Raw genomic sequence first — 21383 nt, forward strand, 5'->3', positions numbered from 1 at the left:
TTTCTGAATTTGCATAATATTTTATTTTGAATATGCTTTTTATCCCAGGATGTCTGCTCTGCTCTTAATCGTGGTTCATTACTGTTTCTGCTTTTGTGGATATTTTGCATGTTAATTAAGCCACCCCCATATTTTACCAAGCAAGCCTGAGCAAGGTGGAATAGAGGCCAGCTACAAATAACCACTTGGGGATTATTAAAATGCAACAAGAAGTCTACAGTGGTCTCACTGTATATAACAACTAGGGTGTGCTAATACTTATACAGAGAATTCCATGTATTTCCATTGTTAGTTTACAGACAGCAGTAAAAATTCCAGCACCCAGGATACGAGGAAAATGTGTTTCCAGTCGGCTTTTAAAACACTCAATGTTAATTGCCATTGATTGGTACTCAATAGTAACGGTGAGGGAAGGACAGCATTTCTTGTTTTTAAATCAACATGTTCACTTCCAAGCATTTTTGATCTCATGCAGACCAATAGCGTTTAACCTGAACGACTATATTTCACCTACCAGTTCCCAGCAACGAGTTCCATCCCAGCCGAACTCCGCTGCACCCCCCAAGCCCCAAACTGGAGAAGAGCCTGCTGACTGAGCAGAGGGGCGCTGAAGAGAAGCGTGCTCCCGAGGAGAGAGTCCAAACACAGACCGGGCTGAGTCTCTGAGGAACACTTTGGACTTACTGGATGCTGACCTGTAATGTTACACGTGTCATCATAGGTCACTACCACTCTGTTAGGGATATTGAGCCCACAAGCAACAGCTCAGTCAATGTTAGTCAATGGGATTAGCACTGTTGTTTTGCATGTGACACTGCTATAATAATAACCCACAGATGGTAGAAGCGCTTGATATGTTAACATTGTTAGTTGGTGCTTTCTAGCTTCATAGGTCACTAGTGTAAACAAAATATTTTGAACAGTAGAAAAGGTCCCAAACTTACATTTCTAATTACTGTGTGCTATATTGTTACTGAAGAGGAACATGTTTTTTTTTTTGTTCATTAAACAAACTCGCCCACTGAGTTAATATGCAATATTTATTGCCATTGTTATCATTGCACATGGTCAGCAAATTCCCAGCATCGATTGCACAATTTAGAGATTACTGCAACACAAGGCATTGGCACATCTGTTTTGATAATATTCTTGTGCAATAATTAAAAAATAAGTAAAAATCACAGATGGGTTAAAATGCACAGGTGCCACCTTGTAGAAAACTCTTTTTGAAGGTAATTTCAGTGCCAAGGGACAAAGTAACTACTTTTACCAATTTCTATATACTGAATAACTAAGACCTATAATTAGAACTGAGACCTATAAGATTATAAGCACTGGCAGACCATATATACAGACTGCAGCTCCCAGACACTAGAGGTGAAACACCACAGCCATCTATAATGCATTAACCAGGAGATAACCTCTTCTAAAATGATTGAAAGTAGCTTGCAGGTGAGTGAAAGGGGATGCAAAATGAAGAACCCTGCTTTTAATTATTTGTAATTAATATGACACTGATCTGTTATTGTTCCCATGGCAATCTGCAATTATTAACTAAAACAACTTAAAAGAGCCATCCTCCACAGTTCTGAAGCTATGTGCTATGATCAACAACCCTCTTAAAAACAGATTCTATATCAGTATTAAAATGTGTTGGAGTGGGAACATCTATTTGAAAGCCCACAGTGCAGAAGATTTCAAAGCAATCTTTACTTCCATGACATGGAGACACGCGTGTGTGGGATGGAAGGCTCACCACTAATCTTGTTTAATGTACACAAAGAAATGCATATAACGAATGGATCCAAAAACACACTTTTACATAGAGTCATTCTTGTAATGCAGCAAAGTGTGCACGCGCTACTTCACGCATCCCTCTGCAGGGGATGGAACGAGTCAGTCACCCCAGTAGCTGATGTAAACAAAAGCATTCAGAAGAGCGCATTGCCACTAGATCAGATTGATTTGGAAACAGCATACAGTTATTAAACGGTAAACATTGGATCTCGAATAGTAGCATGGATTATAAATGGTGTATGGATATAGTCAGTTGAGTGGGGAGTGATACGGAAATATACCTGCTGTTATAATAACGCATATTAGTGTTGTTCATTATTAAATACTCATTTTCTTTAAGTTTCTGCTTCAAATCACAATAGAGGTGGACACCGCGCTCAACAAACAAGCGTCCACAATAGTCGACATTGCCCTGGAAAATGCGCAGAATTATTTACAAGACTTGAATGAACTTAAAAAAGGTAAGGTTGTTTTTAAAGCACTCTGAATTCACTCTTCCAGTGGATTGATTTTTTGATTTTTTTATGGACTCAGAAGGATCCTGTGTCCAATGAAAGCACAGGCTACCTGTGTACTGGTTGCTTTCAAAATCCTGCAATTATGAGATGAAGAACATTGAGTGGACGACATGCAAGGATTTCACAATAGAGCTTGGCCAGAAGCAAACTGAACAGTATATTTTTGTAAGCACGAAGTTAAATCCAGAAAAAAAAATGTTCAGGGAAATGACTACAGCAAATTAACTTTATTGCTAATCTTTCAAGAAAAGTTGTTGTGCCACCTTGCTGGCTGCCTTCACTGTTCAGACCTGTTCTTCCCAAAGTGTAGTGTTTTTCCAGACATGGGAATGTCATAGGAGCTGGCTGTACTGCATTGACTTTCTGCAAGAGAAGGAGTTGGAATTTAGCAGACAATACCACTACAGTGAGGTGGAGCATTCCCACACGCAGGAAACCAATTCCCAGAGCAACAGCCTGCGTCTACTTCATTCTAGAGATCTCCAAGGTTAACCCTCCAGTAGGTACTGTAGCAACAGCACCTTCACGTTAAAGTCTGTTAAAATAGGAGGCTTTGGCTATACATTATCCACACAGAGCACAATGCAGTATACTAAAATTATACTTTTCATCTGTCAACTACATCAGAAGTAGATCCTGTTGCACACGCTAATTAGGTCATATACAAGGATTTTAAAAAACATTTTTGAGAACCAGGAAAGTCACAAAATACTAGTTGAATCAATGATCCAATATGAATAAACTTGTGTACAGTTACAGTTAGGTACAAACTTGGCCCGATTTCCTTTGAAGTAATTACATGAATCAGGAAGAGAGTAGGTCATAAGATCCATCAAAAACAGTTGGGCCTCATCCAGTCTGATTTGTGTGCAATCTTGTATAAATACAGTTTCAAGCCAGGCTTTATCGTTTTATTTCATTTTTTGCTCTTAATTTTCAGAGCTTTCCTGTAGAAGTGTACTGTCTTGTGGAATCAAACCAACTCATAAACAGGTAAACAAACATCATCCACGATACTGCACAATATTATGAATTAGAAACATGCAATATAGTGAAAAATAATAATCCAAATACGTATAATTTTCAAAAATATTGATTTGCAATACTGTAATGCAGTACATTCAGACAGAGCAGGGCATTGCTTTTGAAAGGTACAAAGTCTACAGTCTAAATGTTTTCTATTGCTTGCTTTATTTCACAGGCTAGGTCTAACAAGGTTTAGAGAACAGTGGCTCAAGGACGTCATTCAAAGTAAGATTCTCCTACAGGAATCCGTCAACTTCTAACAAATTATTAGAAGCAATAAAATTAATAATAATACAAAAAAAAAAGAACACAGTATTTTAGATGGAGTTGTATTTTGTGTTAAATAAATGCCAGTCTCGCCCCGCTTTCACAATTCAATGATTCATGATCAGGCCATGTTGACAGGACTTTTCTGACGTGCATGTCAGATAAGAAAATAATAAAGAAGCTCTGTATTAAATCCTGCTACCACATAGTCAGAAGCATGACTCAACGCTTTTTGTAAATTTCCATTAGAAAATAAAACAACAAAGCATACATAAACGAAAATGAAATGCATACGTTTGGGTTTCAGTACAAATTTAATACAAGGCAAGACAGAGAAACAGCCTATTTTATGGTGCATTCCTAACACCCAATTTGGAAAAAAAAAGACACAAATACACACAGTAACAATGCAAACAAACTTTTAAAAACTACAGTTCAGTTAAAAATAAACTTTAAGCCTAGTGGAGAACACACCAGCACCATGAAAACTCAACCAGAGGCAAACCCAATTTCAAGATCACTTTACCTGCAAAACTGTGACATGCAAGTTCAGATATAAATGTAATTTGTTGATGCATCAAACCCAGCTGTCCGGCAGTATTTATATCAAGCTGAGGAAGAACCGGTTAACTCATCACATCACATCACAGCTCTTGTTTGAACGTACATTAGCTACTGACTGTAGCCAGCATAAGCGGTTTTACATCACATCCTGTTTTCATTTTGGAAACTAGTAGAATTGATTTTATTATTATATACATTTTTTGAAGTGGCAAGACTGGTATCACTACAGTTACATAAATACTACATTTCTGTTACTGTTCAAAACACCCAAATGAATTACAAAAATAGGTTGTGTATTTTGTGTTATAAACAGGCCGTCAATAAACGTAGAAAACAGATTTTTAAATATTTTAAAAGAAAATACATTTCTCCCCATGTTACAGGAAAAAAACAAATAAAACAACCCCCAAATGTAGAGTTGTGATTCAGGCTTTTGCTGTGAAAGGTAATAACCTTGTCGGGTTTCATTTGTCATCTTTGCCTTTGGTTTTCCTGTACACCATTTCCTTGAAGCTGGATAGGATCTTGCTCTCCCTCTTCCTCCGCTCCTCCTGATTGAAAGATGCCAGGGCTCTCTTTTCATCAGCACTGTAGATCTGGTTTTCCTTACGCAGACGCACAGCCTCCATACGGCGATGCCTAAAAACCAACAACCAAAACCCCTTCAGAAACAGCATGTAGTGAGGTACTCTACAGTAAAAGCAAACATTCCCCCATCTATCTTTACAGCACTGGCAGGACTGCAGGCCACAAGTTTTGCATCGCCCCATAGAATTAACTTAATTTGACTTTACGAAGCAAAATGAATCTGCTGAATAATATTCCATTAACACGTTGAAATACATACAACTTTTAGGTTTTCCATATACTTAACAAAAAACGGACAAACTGAAAATACTATACTACTACTATGGCTTCCAACTTTTGCGATGTCATTTTTGTAGTTCATTTGATTACATGTTAAATAAAAGACCTAAACTAAGTATTTTTTTAAATATAGAGTCTCAGTCCTAAAACTCTAGGTAATGCAAAACTGTTGGCCATAGCTGTACTCTAAATGATATATTATATAGGTATTATTAATAATAAAACACAGTTGAAAATTACAGTACTGTGTCAGATGCAAAGCATCAATAAAATAAATTTAAAAAAACCCAGTGCCTGCACTAAAGATCTTACCTGCTGCCACTCATCACATAACCAGAATGTTCAAAGTTTGCAATCTCGTCACTGGTCAACCCAATTTCACCTCTACGAGGGATTCTCTTCCCGGCTTTAACATACTCTGCCATGGCTGCTCCTTCTCCGGGGAGCAGAGCGTGACCGAAACTAGAAAAACAAACAAACACAAATATTTTCAGTTTCAAAAACCTACATCTTTTGCAATTCACCAGTCTATTGTTTAAATTAGTTTGCATCTAAGTGTTTTTACTGGGGTCGCATGGGAAAACAGTCTTAGCTGGGAGGGAGCACCTCCAATAAAATGATGAACTTGCAACTTAGTAGGAAATGCAAGAATACACAGCAACGTGAGGAGGGTCATACAGTTCACTCTAAAAGTAACCCCAACAAACCACATCATGTCATTGAAAATACCACTTCTACAAAGAAAATATAACAATGACCGGATACTTATTGAAGACACTGCTATTTTCCATGGTGCTTACTTTAAAGGTTTGTCATCTTGAGACATGTGTTCAACTGGAGCTTCAGGACCAACGACGCATTCATCCTTGTTACCTGGAAAAGCAAACATTTAAGAGAGAATCCGAATGCTGATGACAGTGTTACACTTCAAGGGGAGGCATGCGTAAGACCATTCCAACGGCAGCAGCAAATAAAAAGGGGCAGTGGGACTTCTAATATAAACGGTTTTACTTTTATACATTTAGCGCCACATCCTGTTGGCCAGGTTTGATTTGGAGGTGAACAAATGTAACAGATTGTTAGCAGCATCTGCAGCAGTTTGTGTTTTGCTTCCCTACAGCCAGGGGACTCACTAGATCTCTCCACCCAGAGAACCCCATTCTGTTCTTCTTCTTCTGACTGCTCACTGCTGGAGTCACTGGATTCCTTTTGGCTCTTTTTCCTCCTCTTCTTCTTTGACTTCTTCCTGTAGTGTTGCATGAGAGGGAACGATGAGTTAAGACACCAGTTTTTAACCTTCTCCTGTAACTGTTGATAAATAACACAACTACCTGACCAATTACCAATACAGTGATTCCACTGAAAATGAATACACTGGAGCAACATAGTTTCTAGACTGGTTGTACATGGTACATTATATAAATCTATTCATTTTACATAATTTATAAACTAGCACATTTATCCAGGTAAAACATTTTACCATTAAACAAACAAACCAAATTACTTTTTATGTTTGGTTTTCTTTTTCTTTTTCTTCTTCTTGTCTTCATCTGAAATCATAAAAAAATGTATTAGCAAATTTTATATATATATATATTTTTTACATATTCCATTCTGACATCGCACCATGTGTGTTTCACTGAAGTGTACACTTCGGCAGATATTTCCAGATGTATTACCTTCAGAAGCACTTTCTGATTCACTGTCACTCTCTTCAGAATGCTTTTTGTGTTTCTTCTTTTTTGACTTTTTCGACTTCTTCCTTTTCTTTTTCTTCTTCCTTTCATCTGTACGTGAAAACATGCAACACCAAGGTTACCAGAGACTACAGCAACGGATCCAGAAGAGAAAAGCACAACTAAAATGCAATGTTACGAAGCAGTCCCCTCAAGCACCAGAACAATATTATCTGAAGCTACTACACCCCTTGAAAATGGAAGTAAGCCTTTACCTTGTGAACTTGAATCAGAACTGTTTTTAGCGTCGTCTTCTACCGGAGTGTGTTCATCAGAACTGTAAAAAGGGTTAATCATTTTGCTTTAAACACTGGTGGGAAACATGAGCCTTTAGAGTAAATGGGCTTCTACTGTATTTCCATGAAAAGAAGAAAAAATAAAAAATGTCCTTTAAATTGTTTGTATGCATTAGCTAAGGGATCATTCAGTACACCATCCAAAAGAAACGGCAACAGATGCTCCAGAATAATGTATTGTGAGAGTAACGGCTCATGACTCCAACGCATATTTATTTCTCAATACAAAACATGCAAGTAATACACTATTGTAATGATGATGGTTTTCTTAATGTCTGTACACTTCATTATACAATACGACTTCCTAGACTTACTCTGGTTCTGGAACTTTTGGTGACACTGCCCAGATTTCAGGTGCTCCCAACTCCCCGATTCTCTCACGTTCTTGCAGTCGCCTTAAATGCAAAACATTGGGTTGGTTTCTTGAAAACGTGGCAGTATTTAGAAGCTGAACAAGCTCAAGAAACGGCAGAAAATAGCTTTCACAACCAATACTTATAAAATTTAGACAAATTAAATGCTTTGAAAATATAACAAGCTCAAATAAATAAATTCAGAATCTTTTGTACTTTATATAAAAAATTTAAAAAGCAGAAACCTGAAAGTTCTGTGGGACCTCCCCACAGATTATTAGCAAATCAAGTAAGCAGGTTTATTTAAATATAAACCGCCTGGAGTTCTAGTTTTCGGAGGGCTGACAAAACAAACCTGGATATGAAAGTATCTTGTCTCTGCCGAAGCACATCTTCTCTTTTTTCATAATGGTCCAGTCGAGCTTTATCGTAACTTCCACAGTTGGATCTTACGTCCCGCTGGCTGGATCTCGCGACCCTCTCTCTGGATCTCGATCGGCTGTGCTGGTTTTCAGTAGGGAATTTAGGTCCACCTCTCTCCCTGGAATGAGACCGAGACCACCTTGTCTTTCTCGCTTCTTTAAAAAACCCTGCATTGTGCTTACTGGATTTCACTGGTGGGCTTCTGGACCGGCTCCTGCTTCTGCTTCTGGACCGGCTGTGTTTTTTCTTTCTGGGACTGTGGACAGGCTCGGAACTGTGACTTCTTGACCGATGAATGGGTGGCATGGCTCACAATTATCCTTTTCAAACCAGGTCAATTTTTTTTCTTTCTGTAAAATAAAAATGAGAGTGACAATATTTAAGATGTGTTCTTTGATCTTTAAAACATGCCACTACAGAACACAAAGACAACACCCTTTGATAAAACACGTTAAAACAACTAGACACCAAAGGACAGGCATGCTGACAAAGACTCATCTTGTTTTTTATGTACAATGCAAAGTTTCGTGCACGCAAATAAAATGAAACTGCACACTCACATGGCAGTTCAGCATTACTGATTGAGTTTCTGTTTAAACATATTTTCTGTTTGTAAAGCTTACATAACTGGATTCACAGTAAATTAAATTTTATAAACTGCCCGTCTAATGGCATACAGCAGCAGTGCTCAACCCTGGTCCTGGGACCCTGTGCCTTCTGGGCCAACTGAGCTGACAGTTACTTCACTAAACCAATAATTTACTTAATTAGACTTTTGTAATTGTTTTCAGCTCCTAAAAAGTTGCAGATTTCAAGATACTTATAAAACGTTACAGCTAACATGAAATCTGCTACTGTTTAAGAGCCGAAAACAAATAAAAAGGTCTAATTAAGCAAATTAGCAGTTCAATTAAGGGTTTCGTTAAGTATCTGAGAGCTCAGCTGGAATGAAAACCAGAAGACACAGGGGGCTGGGAAGCCCTGGCATACAGAACTACTGTTAGACTATACCGGGATGGAACTTAGACCCATTAAAACCCACACCTGAGCTCGTTATCTTTACACCCTGGTTCGTAGTAAAACCGAGTGGGTGTGAAAACTGTTATGCAACAGGAGTCTTATTTAAAGCCTGCTATGCACCGCAGGTCAGGCTGTTTGACAAGAACAGACTTATACAATTTGGTGGGCTAAGCAGAATGAGGTGGTGCAATCACAAACTACCTTAACCCTGGAGACTGTGTTGTGTGTACTGCATTTATAACATCCAAGGACTGTCAACTAGTACTTTATCTTACTTTGTTAATATACGGTAAGATTACCACACGGGTACATTAATACCGCTGCACGACACACATTCTAACAGTTTTACATCTAAAACAGTTTCACGAACGTTTATAACTACATTGTGATTGGCGATCTACCACTTAAAACTGAAAACTGTAGCACAATTTAAACAGTAATACTGAAGCGTTAGAATAACACCGGTACCATCAAGTGAGGCCTTATTGAAAATGTGGATGTAAAGACCTACTTCGACATATATTCCAATGCACATCACGGTTTACATATTTAACATATAAAACAGTAACGGTACAAGACTACTACTATTTAATTAATATTAAAAAACACACACCTACCAATATACACCGTTCCCATACTCACTCGCACCCCTGCCGTTGTTGTTTACTATACTGGACATACACAGGAAACTGGTGCACTGCTGAAAAATGTCCCCTCTGGTTGTGTGAACCAGGGTGATCTGTTCCTAAGATAAATGTTTGTAAAGGCAAGTCAACATTGGACTATGTTTAGCTATAAATAATAATGTCAAGTGTACGTTTATGAGAAAATACGTCATCATGGTTTTTTGTGAAATAATAGAGGCCATCATACAGTCAAACGAAAGCACAGAGTTGATTTGCACAGTGCCATTCTAAAGTCACTGCTGTTCTTTATTTTGAATAATCCCTTCTTATTCGTTGTATACCTGAGAGGTTCAACGGAGTGGCCACTGTACTATATACAGTATATTTAACTTTTTAATACGGAAAATTGTAATGTTTCTATTGGTGTCTTTAGCGGTCCCTGCTGGCGCACATGAGATTAATTCACAAGCAGCTCTTTCATTTCGGCTGCAGGAAGCAGGGCTGCGTTTTTTTTTTTGGGGGGGGGGGGGGGGGGGGGGGGGGGGGGGGGTTTGCAGAAGCCGAGGATAGTGCCAAAAAGGAGCAAGAGAAGGACTAGTTTTGCAGGTAACGATCAGCTACACGATAATAAACCCCATTTAAACACGACTGCTGGTATGAAATGGTGGAAGCATTTGAATTCCGAATAGGCCGCAACCTTGTATGAACCAGGAAGAAAGACGAGTTTCCTTGCTTCGTGTTTTTTTTTTTTGTTTGTTTTGTTTGTTTGTTTGTTTGTTGTTGTTATCAACAGATATTTGTGTTTTGTCTTTAAAAGAATTACCCAAAGTGTGCAGTCCGAGTCGCCCACAAACCATATAAATGTTTCGATAAAATGGAAAGTCTCTGAAATAAACGTGTTTTTGTTTTAGTTTTTTTTTTTTTTTTTCGTCAGCAGGGAGGCTTGGGAAGCCTGCACTAGGCCTTGTTCAACTGAATAATCAATATTTCCCTGGGTTCACAAGCCATTGAGCGTGTTGACATTCATCTTTGTGTTGTGTTTTTGTGAGGTATATGTGTTTTGGATGCTGTAGAGAAATGATTATGTTTATTTGTAGCATTAAGTTCAAGAATACTACGCCAGCTGCCTTCATTATTAATTCAACAAAGGTTGTAGAGGGAAACGATTTGAAATACCGATTAGTGTAGCTTTGCAAAGCAAAAACTGAGAGATCCAATGTATGTATGTTTATCTGTCTATAAAATAAGTTGCATTGGACCGCAGTTTAATATAGTTTAAAAGATTTCTAGTAGGAGGCGATAACATTTGCATGATATCTTTTTTTTTTTTTTTTTAATATTCTGTTATGAAGAAGAATACAACGTTATGTTCCTTATTATTTGTAATTGGAAAAATCTACCCCAAAGCCTCAAAATAAGTATATTCGTAGTCGTTGTCGAGCACTGTAATAAGCAAAACAAGAACTGAGATTGGCGAGGCTGGACAGACATTCAATACTAAATGCATTAACAGTGTTGACCTACGGGCTTCCGAAGTAAATTACGTTAACAGATACCGATAGGGTCTTTATGATATGCATGCTTGCAGAGGGGATTTGGGCAAATGACTGACAGAAACTGTTGCTTTGACAGACACGTGTTTTTTATAGTCCTTTATAATTGCTTTAACATCTATTCACAAATTGATATTACTACGTTTTTGATTCTAGCATAAGTTACAACATAAAAAAATGTAGTCGTGCAACAACCAACCACATAGGAAGGGAGACTGTGCATACTGCTCGTTATTACTTCCTATTCCATAACACAGCTTGTCATCCGCGCTTTGACGTGCCAGTGCTTCAGTACAGAATAAACACAGGCCGTCTGTCAGTGGTGTGCGCTTTTCACATGTGCAATAAATTGGACTGAGGCATGTATAATGTTGAGGTAAACCGATGGCTAATGATTATAATCACGTCAAATAATTTTATAAAAAAGAATCACTGAAAGTACCTGGCACTTTTAAAAAGTAAAAGTTTTGTTTTTATGTGGACATCCTATATAGATGGCTCCTGAAATGTTACAGGTGCCATATGTTATGCAGTGAGGTCTTTTATTTTGTAATGCTTTCTGTATGACGTCTGCTGATGCAACCTTTCTCCTTTCAACTTGCAGGGATGGCGAGCATTAAGCTAATTTCAGCAGCGGACTCTCAGTACTCTGGGACACTCCTGAAGGCTCTTAATGAGCAGCGCAACACTGGACTCTTCTGCGATGTTACCATCATTGTACAGGACCGTAAATTCAGAGCCCACAAAAACATTCTGTCATCTTCCAGCACTTACTTCCATCAGCTTTTTTCAGTTGTTGGCCAGGTGATTGAGCTTAACTTCATAAAGGCAGAGATTTTTGAAGAAATACTGAATTACATTTACAGTTCAAAAATCATCCGGGTCCGATCAGACATTCTGGAGGAGCTCATTAAGTCTGGTCAGACACTAGGAGTCAAATTTATTGCTAACTTGGGTTTGCCCCTCTCCCAGGTCAAAGGATTACCTGGTTTGTCAAAAGATCCTGCACCGGACGATGTGGGTTCCAGTTCATCATCCAAAGGCCCAGGCTCGCAAAATATCCCAGCCAAAAATGATCTAATTACCCAAGAGGCAGGTGGTGAAGCCATGCCCATTATAACTGAGGCCTTCTCTCTGTCCAGCGAGGAATTCAAGCAGTCTGAAGGTTTTGTTGACAATGATTCAGATAGCGATGATGTCATCTTCTGCTCTGAAATTACACCCCCAAAATCAGGTGTATCCAGCAGCACAGCTACACAAGGTCAGTCCAACAGCACAGCGACACAAGGTCAGAACAAGCCTGCTGAAATTATCGACTTGGAAGAAGAGGACACAGCAGAAAACAGTCAGCCTGCTCCTGTTAGCAGCTCCCCTAGGTTGATTCAGGGCAGTACTGTGAAAAACTCTAGTGCTGTAACAATACCCTCTAGTGAACAGGAGGAAGCTAATCCAGCGCCTGGCACAAGCTCTTCACATAACCAGCCTAACTCCAGTTCCCTCACCTCCCTCCCAGAGCATGAAAGTCCTGACACCAACATGAATCTTGCCTCTCCAACTGGCTCTTCATCTTGGGACAGCTTCTGCAGTCCCCCATCCACCCCAGTTCCAGTGACTAGTTCCCCGACAGGCACGTACCCCAGCACTAAAGCAAAGGAAAACCATGAGGCCAGAGGAGTCCAGAAGAAACAGGTGGTTGCCCTCTTAGAGAATGCTGCAAGCAAACCTGGGGAATTCAAAATCAAGCTCTCAGACATAGGGTCAGCAAGCCATTCCAGAAACGGAGCCACTGAGTCGAAGGGCTCTGAAAACATCACAGGTGGGAAGAAGATCATAACTTTGGACAAAGGCGCCGAAATCGACGCTTTGTCGACCGGGTGCAAGGTGTACGCCAATATTGGAGAGAACACCTATGACATTGTCATTCCAGTGAAAGACGACCCCGGTGAAGGAGATTCCCAATCCGGTGGGGGGAAGAAATCCAGAACGGCTACAACTGATGATCTGAACACCTCTCCAAGCCGGAAAAAGATCAGAGTGAAGCACGATGACCATTATGAGCTGATTATGGACGGGCGGATCTTTTATATCTGTATTGTTTGCAAGCGGTCGTACGTGTGCCTGACCAGCCTGAGGCGGCACTTCAACACCCACTCCTGGGAGAGGAAGTACCCATGCCGTTACTGTGACAAAGTGTTCGCTCTCGCCGAGTACAGAACGAAGCACGAGATCCATCACACAGGAGAGCGCCGCTACCAGTGCTTGCTTTGCGAAGAGTATTTCATCAACTACCAGGTGTTGTCCTCGCACTGCAAGTCCGTTCACAACCAGGATCCCTCTGGGAAAAAGGAGAAGGACGACAACGAATCCAAATTGTACCGTCTGCTCCCTTGCAAATCCTTGCAGCTCAGGCCGTACTCCTACGTCTCCAACACCTCAGGTGAAATACCCATTATAAACGAGGATGGACTCGTGTACCATGTGGATCCCACCAAAGCGGCGTCCGGGTTCAGCCCCGGCTCCCAGCCTCTCGCATCGGGCAAGCAGGTAGTGCACTGGGATGATATTTTTGTCCATCCTGGTTCAGGGCAGCCAGCGACTTACATACATCCCTCTGAAGGCACTTCCGAGTTTGAATTTGTTATACCAGAGTCCTACTGAAAGCACTTTGCTTTTTATCTGCTCTCTGTGGTCCAAGACAAACTCCTACTCTAAAACTATGTTGGGTGTGAATTTGACTCACATGTATGTAGGATGTCTCAACGTAGCACTGGCTTGGTGGCCTGAGGCAGCTAGGTTTTAGTAAGCAACCCTGGTCACTTAAATCTCCTTTTTTATTTTTTAATTGTGGTAGGTGAACTATAATGTTTAGCTGGTTACTTTTTGTATGAAAGTATTCTTTTAATAAGTTCTGTTACCCATAGTTGGGTTAGAAAAAAGTAGAAATCAAGTTGCAAATTATATTCCAAGATAAACATTTTTAAAACTAGCTGCTCTTTAAAGTACAAGGCATAGGTTACCTAGAATGTGAAAAAAACTGTTTAAAGTTGTTAGAGATACGTGCAGCAGTTCAGTATCTTAGGTTTTGTTTTTTGTATATACCACGATTTTAGAGCGCGGCATTACCGGAGAGCATACTAAATTGCTTTACATAACCAAGAATGCTTATCAACCCGAAATAAGTTATCTTTTTTTTGTTGATGTTGATGAGTTGGCAGATCTATCTGATGGAGAACTTCTTCACATTACCCACCTGTCAAACAATCTGGTGTAAAATGAAAACCAGACCTAGTATTTATAGAATTCTTTCTGGTCTTAGTTCCGGAGTTGTGGTTATCACTGATACCTTTACAGTTTTTAAGTAGAAGATCACCTAAATTATACTTTTATAGACGTTTATAAAAGAAAAAAAAGATTTTTCACATTCAAACTAGGTAATCATAGGGTATATTTTATTACAGAGTGAAAACGTTACTCTCTTAATATCTTCAGATACTCAGCTGTTTAGAAAGGTATAATACGGTGTGCTTTTGGTGGATATTTTGAATGTTCACGGGAGCGGAATGGTTAAGACAAGGTTGGTTAGGGTCAGTCCATCATCAAACTGGTTTAAAGCCTGTGCTATATTTAATTTTTGGTTTTAATGAACTTAAGACTAAAAACAGATAATAAAACAGGAACAGCAATGTTCAGAATACAAGTTCTAAAAGAAAATAATTAAATGTAATGTTCTCTTTTTTGTTTTTCATCCTAAACCTGCTATTGCCTACTGTTACTTCTGCATGTTCAGCATTTGTTTATGCCTATTCCTGCAATAGAAAAGCTAGCTAATGAATGGCTTGGGCTATTTTCTTGTATTGAGTTTCATGTTTAGCAGAAACGTACAGCTGATAAGGTTGATGAGTAGTGCAGGAATTAATTGCTGTCCCATCAGGGTCTCTGTACAATGCAGTTTATTTACGTCACGCACAGTAATACAGGTGCTCATGAAAAGGCAGGTGCTGCCAGTGCAAGTGCAGGTTGCAGTGTTGTGACAGTGTTGAAATCCTGGGTGTTTGTGCTCCCGATCAGTCTCCCTTTACAATACAGCTACGCCCTTCCACCACGATGGACAACTTCCATTTCTGTCTTACCATCGAGTCATCCCACCCCTTTGAAGGCGTACCACCAACCTTACTTAGCATCATTCCAGGTCTGGAGGTAGATTTACAGCACAGATTCATTTTCTGCTGTTCACAGGTTGATGTCCATAACTTTAACAGTTTGGCAAATATATAGATGCACTATTTGAATAATGTTGAAGAGTAGGCAATGCTTTTTATCATGGAAATGAATCTTGAATTGTGGTTGCTATGTTGGAGAGAGAAGGGGAATTATCTGTCTAAAAAGGGGATTTTTCTGAAACATGGTGCTGGATATTTAACACATATTATCTTATTGTCCTGAGACTTTTTTTGTCCTTTCACAGACACTTGACTCCTTAAGGCCACCAAGCCAATTAGTGTAGATCAGCCAAAGTAACACAATGTTCTGTACACCAAGTTAGTGTAGCTTGTAAGAAAAGAAGATAAATCTGCTGAAGGTATAAAAAAGGGATAGATATTTGAAGTGCTTAACTGTATTGCTGTAAAATTGAATACCTTGTAGGAAAAGTGCTAACCTAAACCCTGATTCCAGATATGGCACTTTGTGGCACATGCATAGATAGTGTAGTTCTGTCTAACTTTCATTCTGATATATCCCATTTGCAGAGTTGAGGTTTAGCACTTTGTTCCACTGATCTTTTAATTTACTGTTTTGAGGATGAATTTTAGCATTCAGTAGGATTCTTGGCTCACCTGCCCAGTGCTTATGTATGGGGGTAAATGTAACATGTTTTTCCCTGTGACTAATAGCCCTCATTGTCTGATGTGTGCAGAAAAGGAGGATTTGACTTCACCTTTAGAAGAAACAGTATCATTCTCTTGAAGAAATAGTGCTTGTACAGTGCAGCCAGTGTAAAAAGCCCATTTTAGCAAACGTATTTGTCACAGTGTTAAATTAATTTTCTTTTCATATTTTGGAATCTGCTTTATGACGTACAGTAACTTTACTACTGTATTAGTAAAAAGCTTGTTACTGTGGGTGTGGGGGTCAACAGGGCTGAAAAAATATCCCTGTGCCAGTCTGGCCCACAAACCTAACAAGGACCATACCCGAACCATATCTCAACATTTAACTGTATCAAAAATAATAAAGGAGGATTGAGAACAAGAATGTGCTTTAGTGAGGATCCAGGCAAACCCGTGCATGGCTGGACACTAATCATGAAATATCAGCAGTGGCTTCGACATTCTCTGGGCATGGCAATATCGTGGCACTGCAGTTCAGGGGTGATTGGTATATTCTTTATGGTGGAAGGTATTGATTTCATTTTCTAGAGAACCCCACTATTTTTATGCTAACGCCATCCTGTGGTGACAACAAGCAGACTCCACTACACACAACATTATATAACATTATGCTTTCATATAAATATACATCCCATTGCAACCCCAGAGGCTGACTGCTATCTCTGCATACGCAGATACCTGAAGCTAGGGCAGTCTGGATCTGGGAGGGTAATGTATAAGTGTGCTGGGCTAATCCAGACAAGATGAGGAAGGCATGCAACCTCAGGTTCAAATCACTTTATTTGTAGTATGCCACTGGCACGCTAGTGATACCTAAAGCAATTTATGTAGCAACAAACTTATCAATAGTTTGATTGTTTTAAAAAGCTATTTGGGAAAGCAAAGCAGGGCTGCACTATTAAATGGTCTTGGTATTGTTCTGGGTGAAAGGTCCCATACTTCGCAATAGCAACGATTAGGTATTTTGATTGGAAAGACTGGTTTGTGGTCTATTGGAAGAAACAGACATATTATGTATGCTGGACACATGTAATGCATCTCCAAGACAGGGCTGTAATTCAGTACAGCTTTGTGTTGAGAGGCGATATAGATTTGTAGTGTTAGAAAACCATGCAGAATATGACACGGCAGCCTGAAGGTTGTCAGTGGATTGAATGTTCTTGGTAATAAGGTGTGCATTAGTGATTTATACTGGATGCTTAATAACCCTTATTTATAGCACTGTTTGGTACAAGTGGCAACATTGTAACCATGTGCTGGCCAGTAGAAGCACTTCAGATCTAGTTGTGTGTGTGTGTGTGTTTAAAGTACAATACAGTGCTTGCTTAATTTTCCAACTGTCCAAATTAACTGTAGCAGTGCTTCTGCTTTTCAAACAACTTCTGTAAATAACTGTACTAAAGCCCTTTACTTAACATTAGATTCTTGTTTTGTTTCTTGTCTCTTATTTATAGCTCTTAGTGCTTTCAAAAATGTCAATAAAACTTTATGAATGTACATTCTTTCAGCGTTTGTTTCATGAGGGGAACAGAGATCTTAAAATCTCGTAAAACTACAATACAGAAATTCTTTGTAGATGCCATGTTGTGAGTTGGTTTCAGAGCTGTCTTCCAGCTTTCCTGCACTGGGCTTGCATTCTGTACAGGACACTTTTACAATTCCCAGGTAATCCACTGTATGTATCCCTAGCAATGACATTTTTTTCCAAGGAATTCTGAAAACATGGGAGGACAGGTGAACCAATCAGAAGAGAAACAAATTCTTTCATCAGTGCAGGAGCACGATATTGTTACAAAAAAAAAAAAAGTAAACTTAATGTTAACTATTAGCGAACAGTTGAAATGTTCATCTCAATTGTCATTTTTGTAAAAACATACCACGAGCACGAGCAAAAATAAATAACAAGCAAAAATAATAAATCTGGTTTGTTTTATTCCTTTATACATACACGGGCACACATTCTTAGAAAATGCCTTTAGATTGAGACAAGAAAACAATATAAGCCTAGTCCTTAAAGAATGCACAAAAAAAAAAAGCAAAATTCATCGCTTTTGAATGAAGAAACAGTAAACCATTTACAACCTTACATTTTGGTGACTATCTTCATTCCAGGTTCATAACACACATGCAGGTCACCCATGAAGCAGCGTCACCCTTCTTCAAACAGGATCATGCCTGCCTGCACACGGCTTGTGAATCATCTGCAGTAATGTTCCATAAATGTTTTTCCAACAATTCCCTTGGCTCCATGAGGTACAAGGTGGACAGATTACTCATGGTTGGGATTTTGTGTTGGTGGTGGCGGGGGGCGGGGGGCGTGTGTGCTAGAGTTAGGAAGTCCTCAATGAAAAGGATATGGTATTGATGGTAACGTATAATAAAACCAATACTAGAGGAATGTCTTTATCAATTGTGTAACACCATAGGTGCAAAACCTACTGCCATAGCAGAAAACAAAACTACTAGCGCTGTCCCCAATTTCTTTTAATTTTTTTTTTATATAGACTGAGCTACAGGAGGATGTTCATGTGTGAATTTTGGATGTAGTGGTCAGGAGCTATCTTAATACAGTATTTTCTTTCATATTAAAAGTTATTCCTACTAACTAATGCGCAGAACAGGAAGGGGGAGGGTGCAGAGTACACCTGCCTGTTGAACAGCCCGGCACCAAAACAAATGTAAGAGATGTAGATGAGGTATGAGCTGATTATTTAAACTCCCTGCAGTGAGATAAGACCACTTCAGTGCGAGGGCTCTCTAGTGATGACTGGTTCCACTTGATGTAATCTACTGTATAGCTGTGGCCAAAAGTTTGGCAGCACCCTATAGAATCAACTGACTTCGCTTCATAAAGTCGAGTGAAACCTGCTGAATAATGTTACGTTAACATATTGAATTGCACACCACTTTGTAGTTTTCCAACGTACTTAACGAAAAAAGCTGACGTGGCATTTTGAAATCGAACATGAAATACTGTACTGCTATTATGGCTTTCGGTAGACTTTTTGCGATATTGAGTTGTAGTTTTTTTGCTGCTTGATGTTAAATAAAAGATCTAAGTGAAGTCATCACTGTTGCATACCTTTTAAATAACTGAATTTTCACTTAAAGGAAGGTAATGTTTCCTTCCCTCTTACTAGTAACCTTTTACCATCTCGAGATGCTGTATTATTACAAAATATATACAAACAAAACAATGACACACCGCTATGATATTTATAATCACACATTTTTTGCTTATTGTAATATCCAGTTATGGAGTCCAGGGTTTTAAACAGTCTAGAAACAAAATAAGCACATGGGCTCTTCCACATGATAACACATGGCAGCATTGTTTCTGCTGAAGCCAGTAAGTTGACAGTGACATTGTAATATGACCAAATCAAAACTTCTGACATTGTACCTTAACTCAAACAATGGAAAAAGAAGCTGCTTGTTGCCTCCCTTGTTTCACGACCTTAAGCACTTTCAAATGAAAACACTGGATTGCTCCAAGACTTTTCCAAACCAATGTTATATTTGCCATCTTAGCACAAAGGCAGTGCGTGCACAATCCTCCACCAGCGCTCGCTCTTGAGATGGGGTGGATCAAAATGAATCACGGTTCTGGCACATTTCAGTATTGTTCGAACGGAAAGCATATTTGAAATGGAAGGTTAATGGACTTCACTGTCTTGAAACTGCTGCATCGTTAAAAGCCCCTCATACAGTGGTTAATTATTATTATTTTTAACACAATGGTATTGTCAAAGGTCCTTTTTAAGGCTGTAGACCAGTAAGTGACGTGCTGTTAAAAGTCGTCATTACGGCTTGCTACCTGGAGATGCCCACACGGTGGCTGGAAAGGAGGAAAGTCTCCTTATTCGTATTCCTAGTTAGGGAACTCCTCCAAATGCATATTGTACCTATTATATTGCCTGTAAAATGTCCAATAAAAGTTACTTTTCACATTGTAAAGCCCTCTATCAATAGGTTCAGAACTATCCCTAATCCTTAAAGGAGTGCTAATCAAGTCTTTTGAACCCCATCATCTTGGCACTGGCAACATTATTACAGCTCCACTATTTTCCTGTGTTTAATGATCATTTCTATAGTAGTGGATTTAAAATATCTACTTTTTTTAAAGCAAAGAACCAAAAGATCTTCAGCGCACAGCAATGAAAATGGAAAGCTTTGGTTATCATTCCTTAAAAATCACTTAAACACGAGCAGCTGAGGCAAGGCTGCTAACAGGCTTCGCTGTGGTGAGCGGCGAGATCATCGGAGAAGCCCTCCCACAATACTGTACAGTAGCGTGCACGGTGATCAGGTCTATAAAGTTCCGAAATTAAATTCCTGTAGAAAAAAAAATAAATAATCACAGTGTCTTCTTTGCAGGGATGATGATGGCAGAACCTTTCCCCGGTCACATTAAAGTTCCTGCCAGTGTCTCCAGCAATGCGCGAGGAGGTCCGGAGCCTGTCCTCAGGGGCTGTAGGGGGGCGGCTTCTCATCTGGAGAGAAGTAGGGCGGGGAGTAACGCGGAGGGGCGTAAGACGCCCACACGTAGCTGGAGCCCGACTGGGAATCGTCTGACGGAGTGGCTGTTGGGAAGGTGATGGAATTCTGGGAACAGAGGGACACAGTTAGTGGGCTGGGGTGTCTTGCTCTTACAGGTGCAGGTTTGATCAGAGCCGTAGCTGCGGGAGAGGTGCTGTACCTGAAGGTCGTAGGTAGTGTATGGGGGTAGGTGTGGGGTGCTGTAGCTGCTGTACGGAATCACCTGCTGTTGGGGTTCACAGGGCACTGGGACGGGCAATGTCTCCGGCTCACAGGAGAGAGGAGGGCCCTGTAAAAAAATACACTCAGAAAACTGAACATCGCTCACTCCTCGCTCTCTATACACGTTCCACACGACATAGAGTACACTTACATCGGATTTTTAACAGTTCCTGCTGATTCACGCTTGTGTTAGTTTTAAAATAAATCATTTCAAGCCTTTCAAATGATCTGCCTCTTGTCTATAATGCTGTAATAAAGGGGTCATTTTCAAAACTACAAATCTGCTTTTAATTTGCATCTCAACTTCAATTAACGTTCCGTTTGAGCCCGTTAAGTATGTAATTATCCATCAAATGCAGAAGTTGAAAATAATATGGAGCCCCTCCCCCCTGTCTCTAGCCTGTGAGTAACAGGAATTGTGAGAGGATGTAAGAACACAAGCTGAAATAGCTAAAGAACTGAATCACCATATCTTTAAATCCTCCAAGCACCGCAGCTGTGACGATCCCGAGAAACAGAGCCACGATATTCAGTATCGTCGCAAACCACAGTAAGTGGTAAAGATGGACCACGTCCTGGCAGCTCTGAACGTCCACATACTCGTGGTATCCTGCGCCTGGTTCACTGCGAGACCTGCAGAGAGATGGACAACAGGCTGGACAGTGGAGTGTAAAGCTTAGAGAAGGA

The 21383-nt window shown here is 39.7% G+C and overlaps 3 protein-coding genes across 4 annotated transcripts in view; 1 reads left to right on the top strand and 2 right to left on the bottom strand.

Annotated features, from left to right (window-relative positions):
* Nucleotides 1–3903: 3903 nt before the first annotated feature.
* Nucleotides 3904–9581, bottom strand: LOC121307660 (NF-kappa-B-activating protein-like). The gene is made up of 10 exons (XM_041239891.1): nucleotides 9485–9581; nucleotides 7780–8197; nucleotides 7386–7466; nucleotides 6991–7052; nucleotides 6719–6826; nucleotides 6544–6583; nucleotides 6173–6285; nucleotides 5840–5912; nucleotides 5352–5501; nucleotides 3904–4811 (listed from the first exon to the last, which is right to left on the bottom strand). The coding sequence occupies exons 2-10, from the start codon at nucleotides 8151–8153 to the stop codon at nucleotides 4637–4639; spliced, it is 1176 nt and encodes a 391-aa protein (XP_041095825.1). The 5' UTR covers nucleotides 8154–8197; nucleotides 9485–9581; the 3' UTR covers nucleotides 3904–4636.
* A 447-nt stretch (nucleotides 9582–10028) lies between these two features.
* On the top strand, nucleotides 10029–17850 carry LOC121307586 (transcriptional regulator Kaiso-like). Of its 2 annotated transcripts, XM_041239785.1 has the most exons (3): nucleotides 10029–10099; nucleotides 11651–11850; nucleotides 12019–17850. In XM_041239785.1, the coding sequence occupies exons 2-3, from the start codon at nucleotides 11653–11655 to the stop codon at nucleotides 13702–13704; spliced, it is 1884 nt and encodes a 627-aa protein (XP_041095719.1). In that variant the 5' UTR covers nucleotides 10029–10099; nucleotides 11651–11652; the 3' UTR covers nucleotides 13705–17850. The 2 variants fall into 2 exon arrangements, with proteins under 2 accessions (XP_041095719.1, XP_041095718.1); XM_041239784.1 differs by having other exon boundaries at nucleotides 11651–17850.
* Nucleotides 17851–18869: 1019 nt separating this feature from the next.
* LOC121307582 (transmembrane protein 255A-like) overlaps nucleotides 18870–21383 on the bottom strand; it is a 4408-nt gene continuing 1894 nt past the window's right edge. The window contains exons 3-5 of the mRNA XM_041239780.1: nucleotides 21164–21351; nucleotides 20635–20763; nucleotides 18870–20540 (exon numbers count right to left, since the gene is read on the bottom strand). Of these exons, the coding sequence (XP_041095714.1) occupies nucleotides 20400–20540; nucleotides 20635–20763; nucleotides 21164–21351 (458 nt within the window). The 3' untranslated portion in view covers nucleotides 18870–20399. The remainder of the gene's footprint in view (nucleotides 20541–20634; nucleotides 20764–21163; nucleotides 21352–21383) is intronic.

This window comes from Polyodon spathula, chromosome 57 (assembly GCF_017654505.1).
Source record: "Polyodon spathula isolate WHYD16114869_AA chromosome 57, ASM1765450v1, whole genome shotgun sequence".
NCBI lineage: Eukaryota > Metazoa > Chordata > Actinopteri > Acipenseriformes > Polyodontidae > Polyodon > Polyodon spathula.

Excerpts from the sequence above, each read along its gene's own strand:
- LOC121307660 (XM_041239891.1), bottom strand. The coding sequence starts at position 8,153 with ATGCCACCCATTCATCGGTCAAGAAGTCACAGTTCCGAGCCTGTCCAC. Across the intron at positions 7,467-7,779 it reads CAAGATACTTTCATATCCAG|GCGACTGCAAGAACGTGAGA; the intron begins GTTTGTTTTGTC and ends TTTGCATTTAAG. Across the intron at positions 6,584-6,718 it reads ATCAGAAAGTGCTTCTGAAG|ACAAGAAGAAGAAAAAGAAA; the intron begins GTAATACATCTG and ends TTTCAGATGAAG.
- LOC121307586 (XM_041239784.1), top strand. The coding sequence starts at position 11,653 with ATGGCGAGCATTAAGCTAATTTCAGCAGCGGACTCTCAGTACTCTGGG.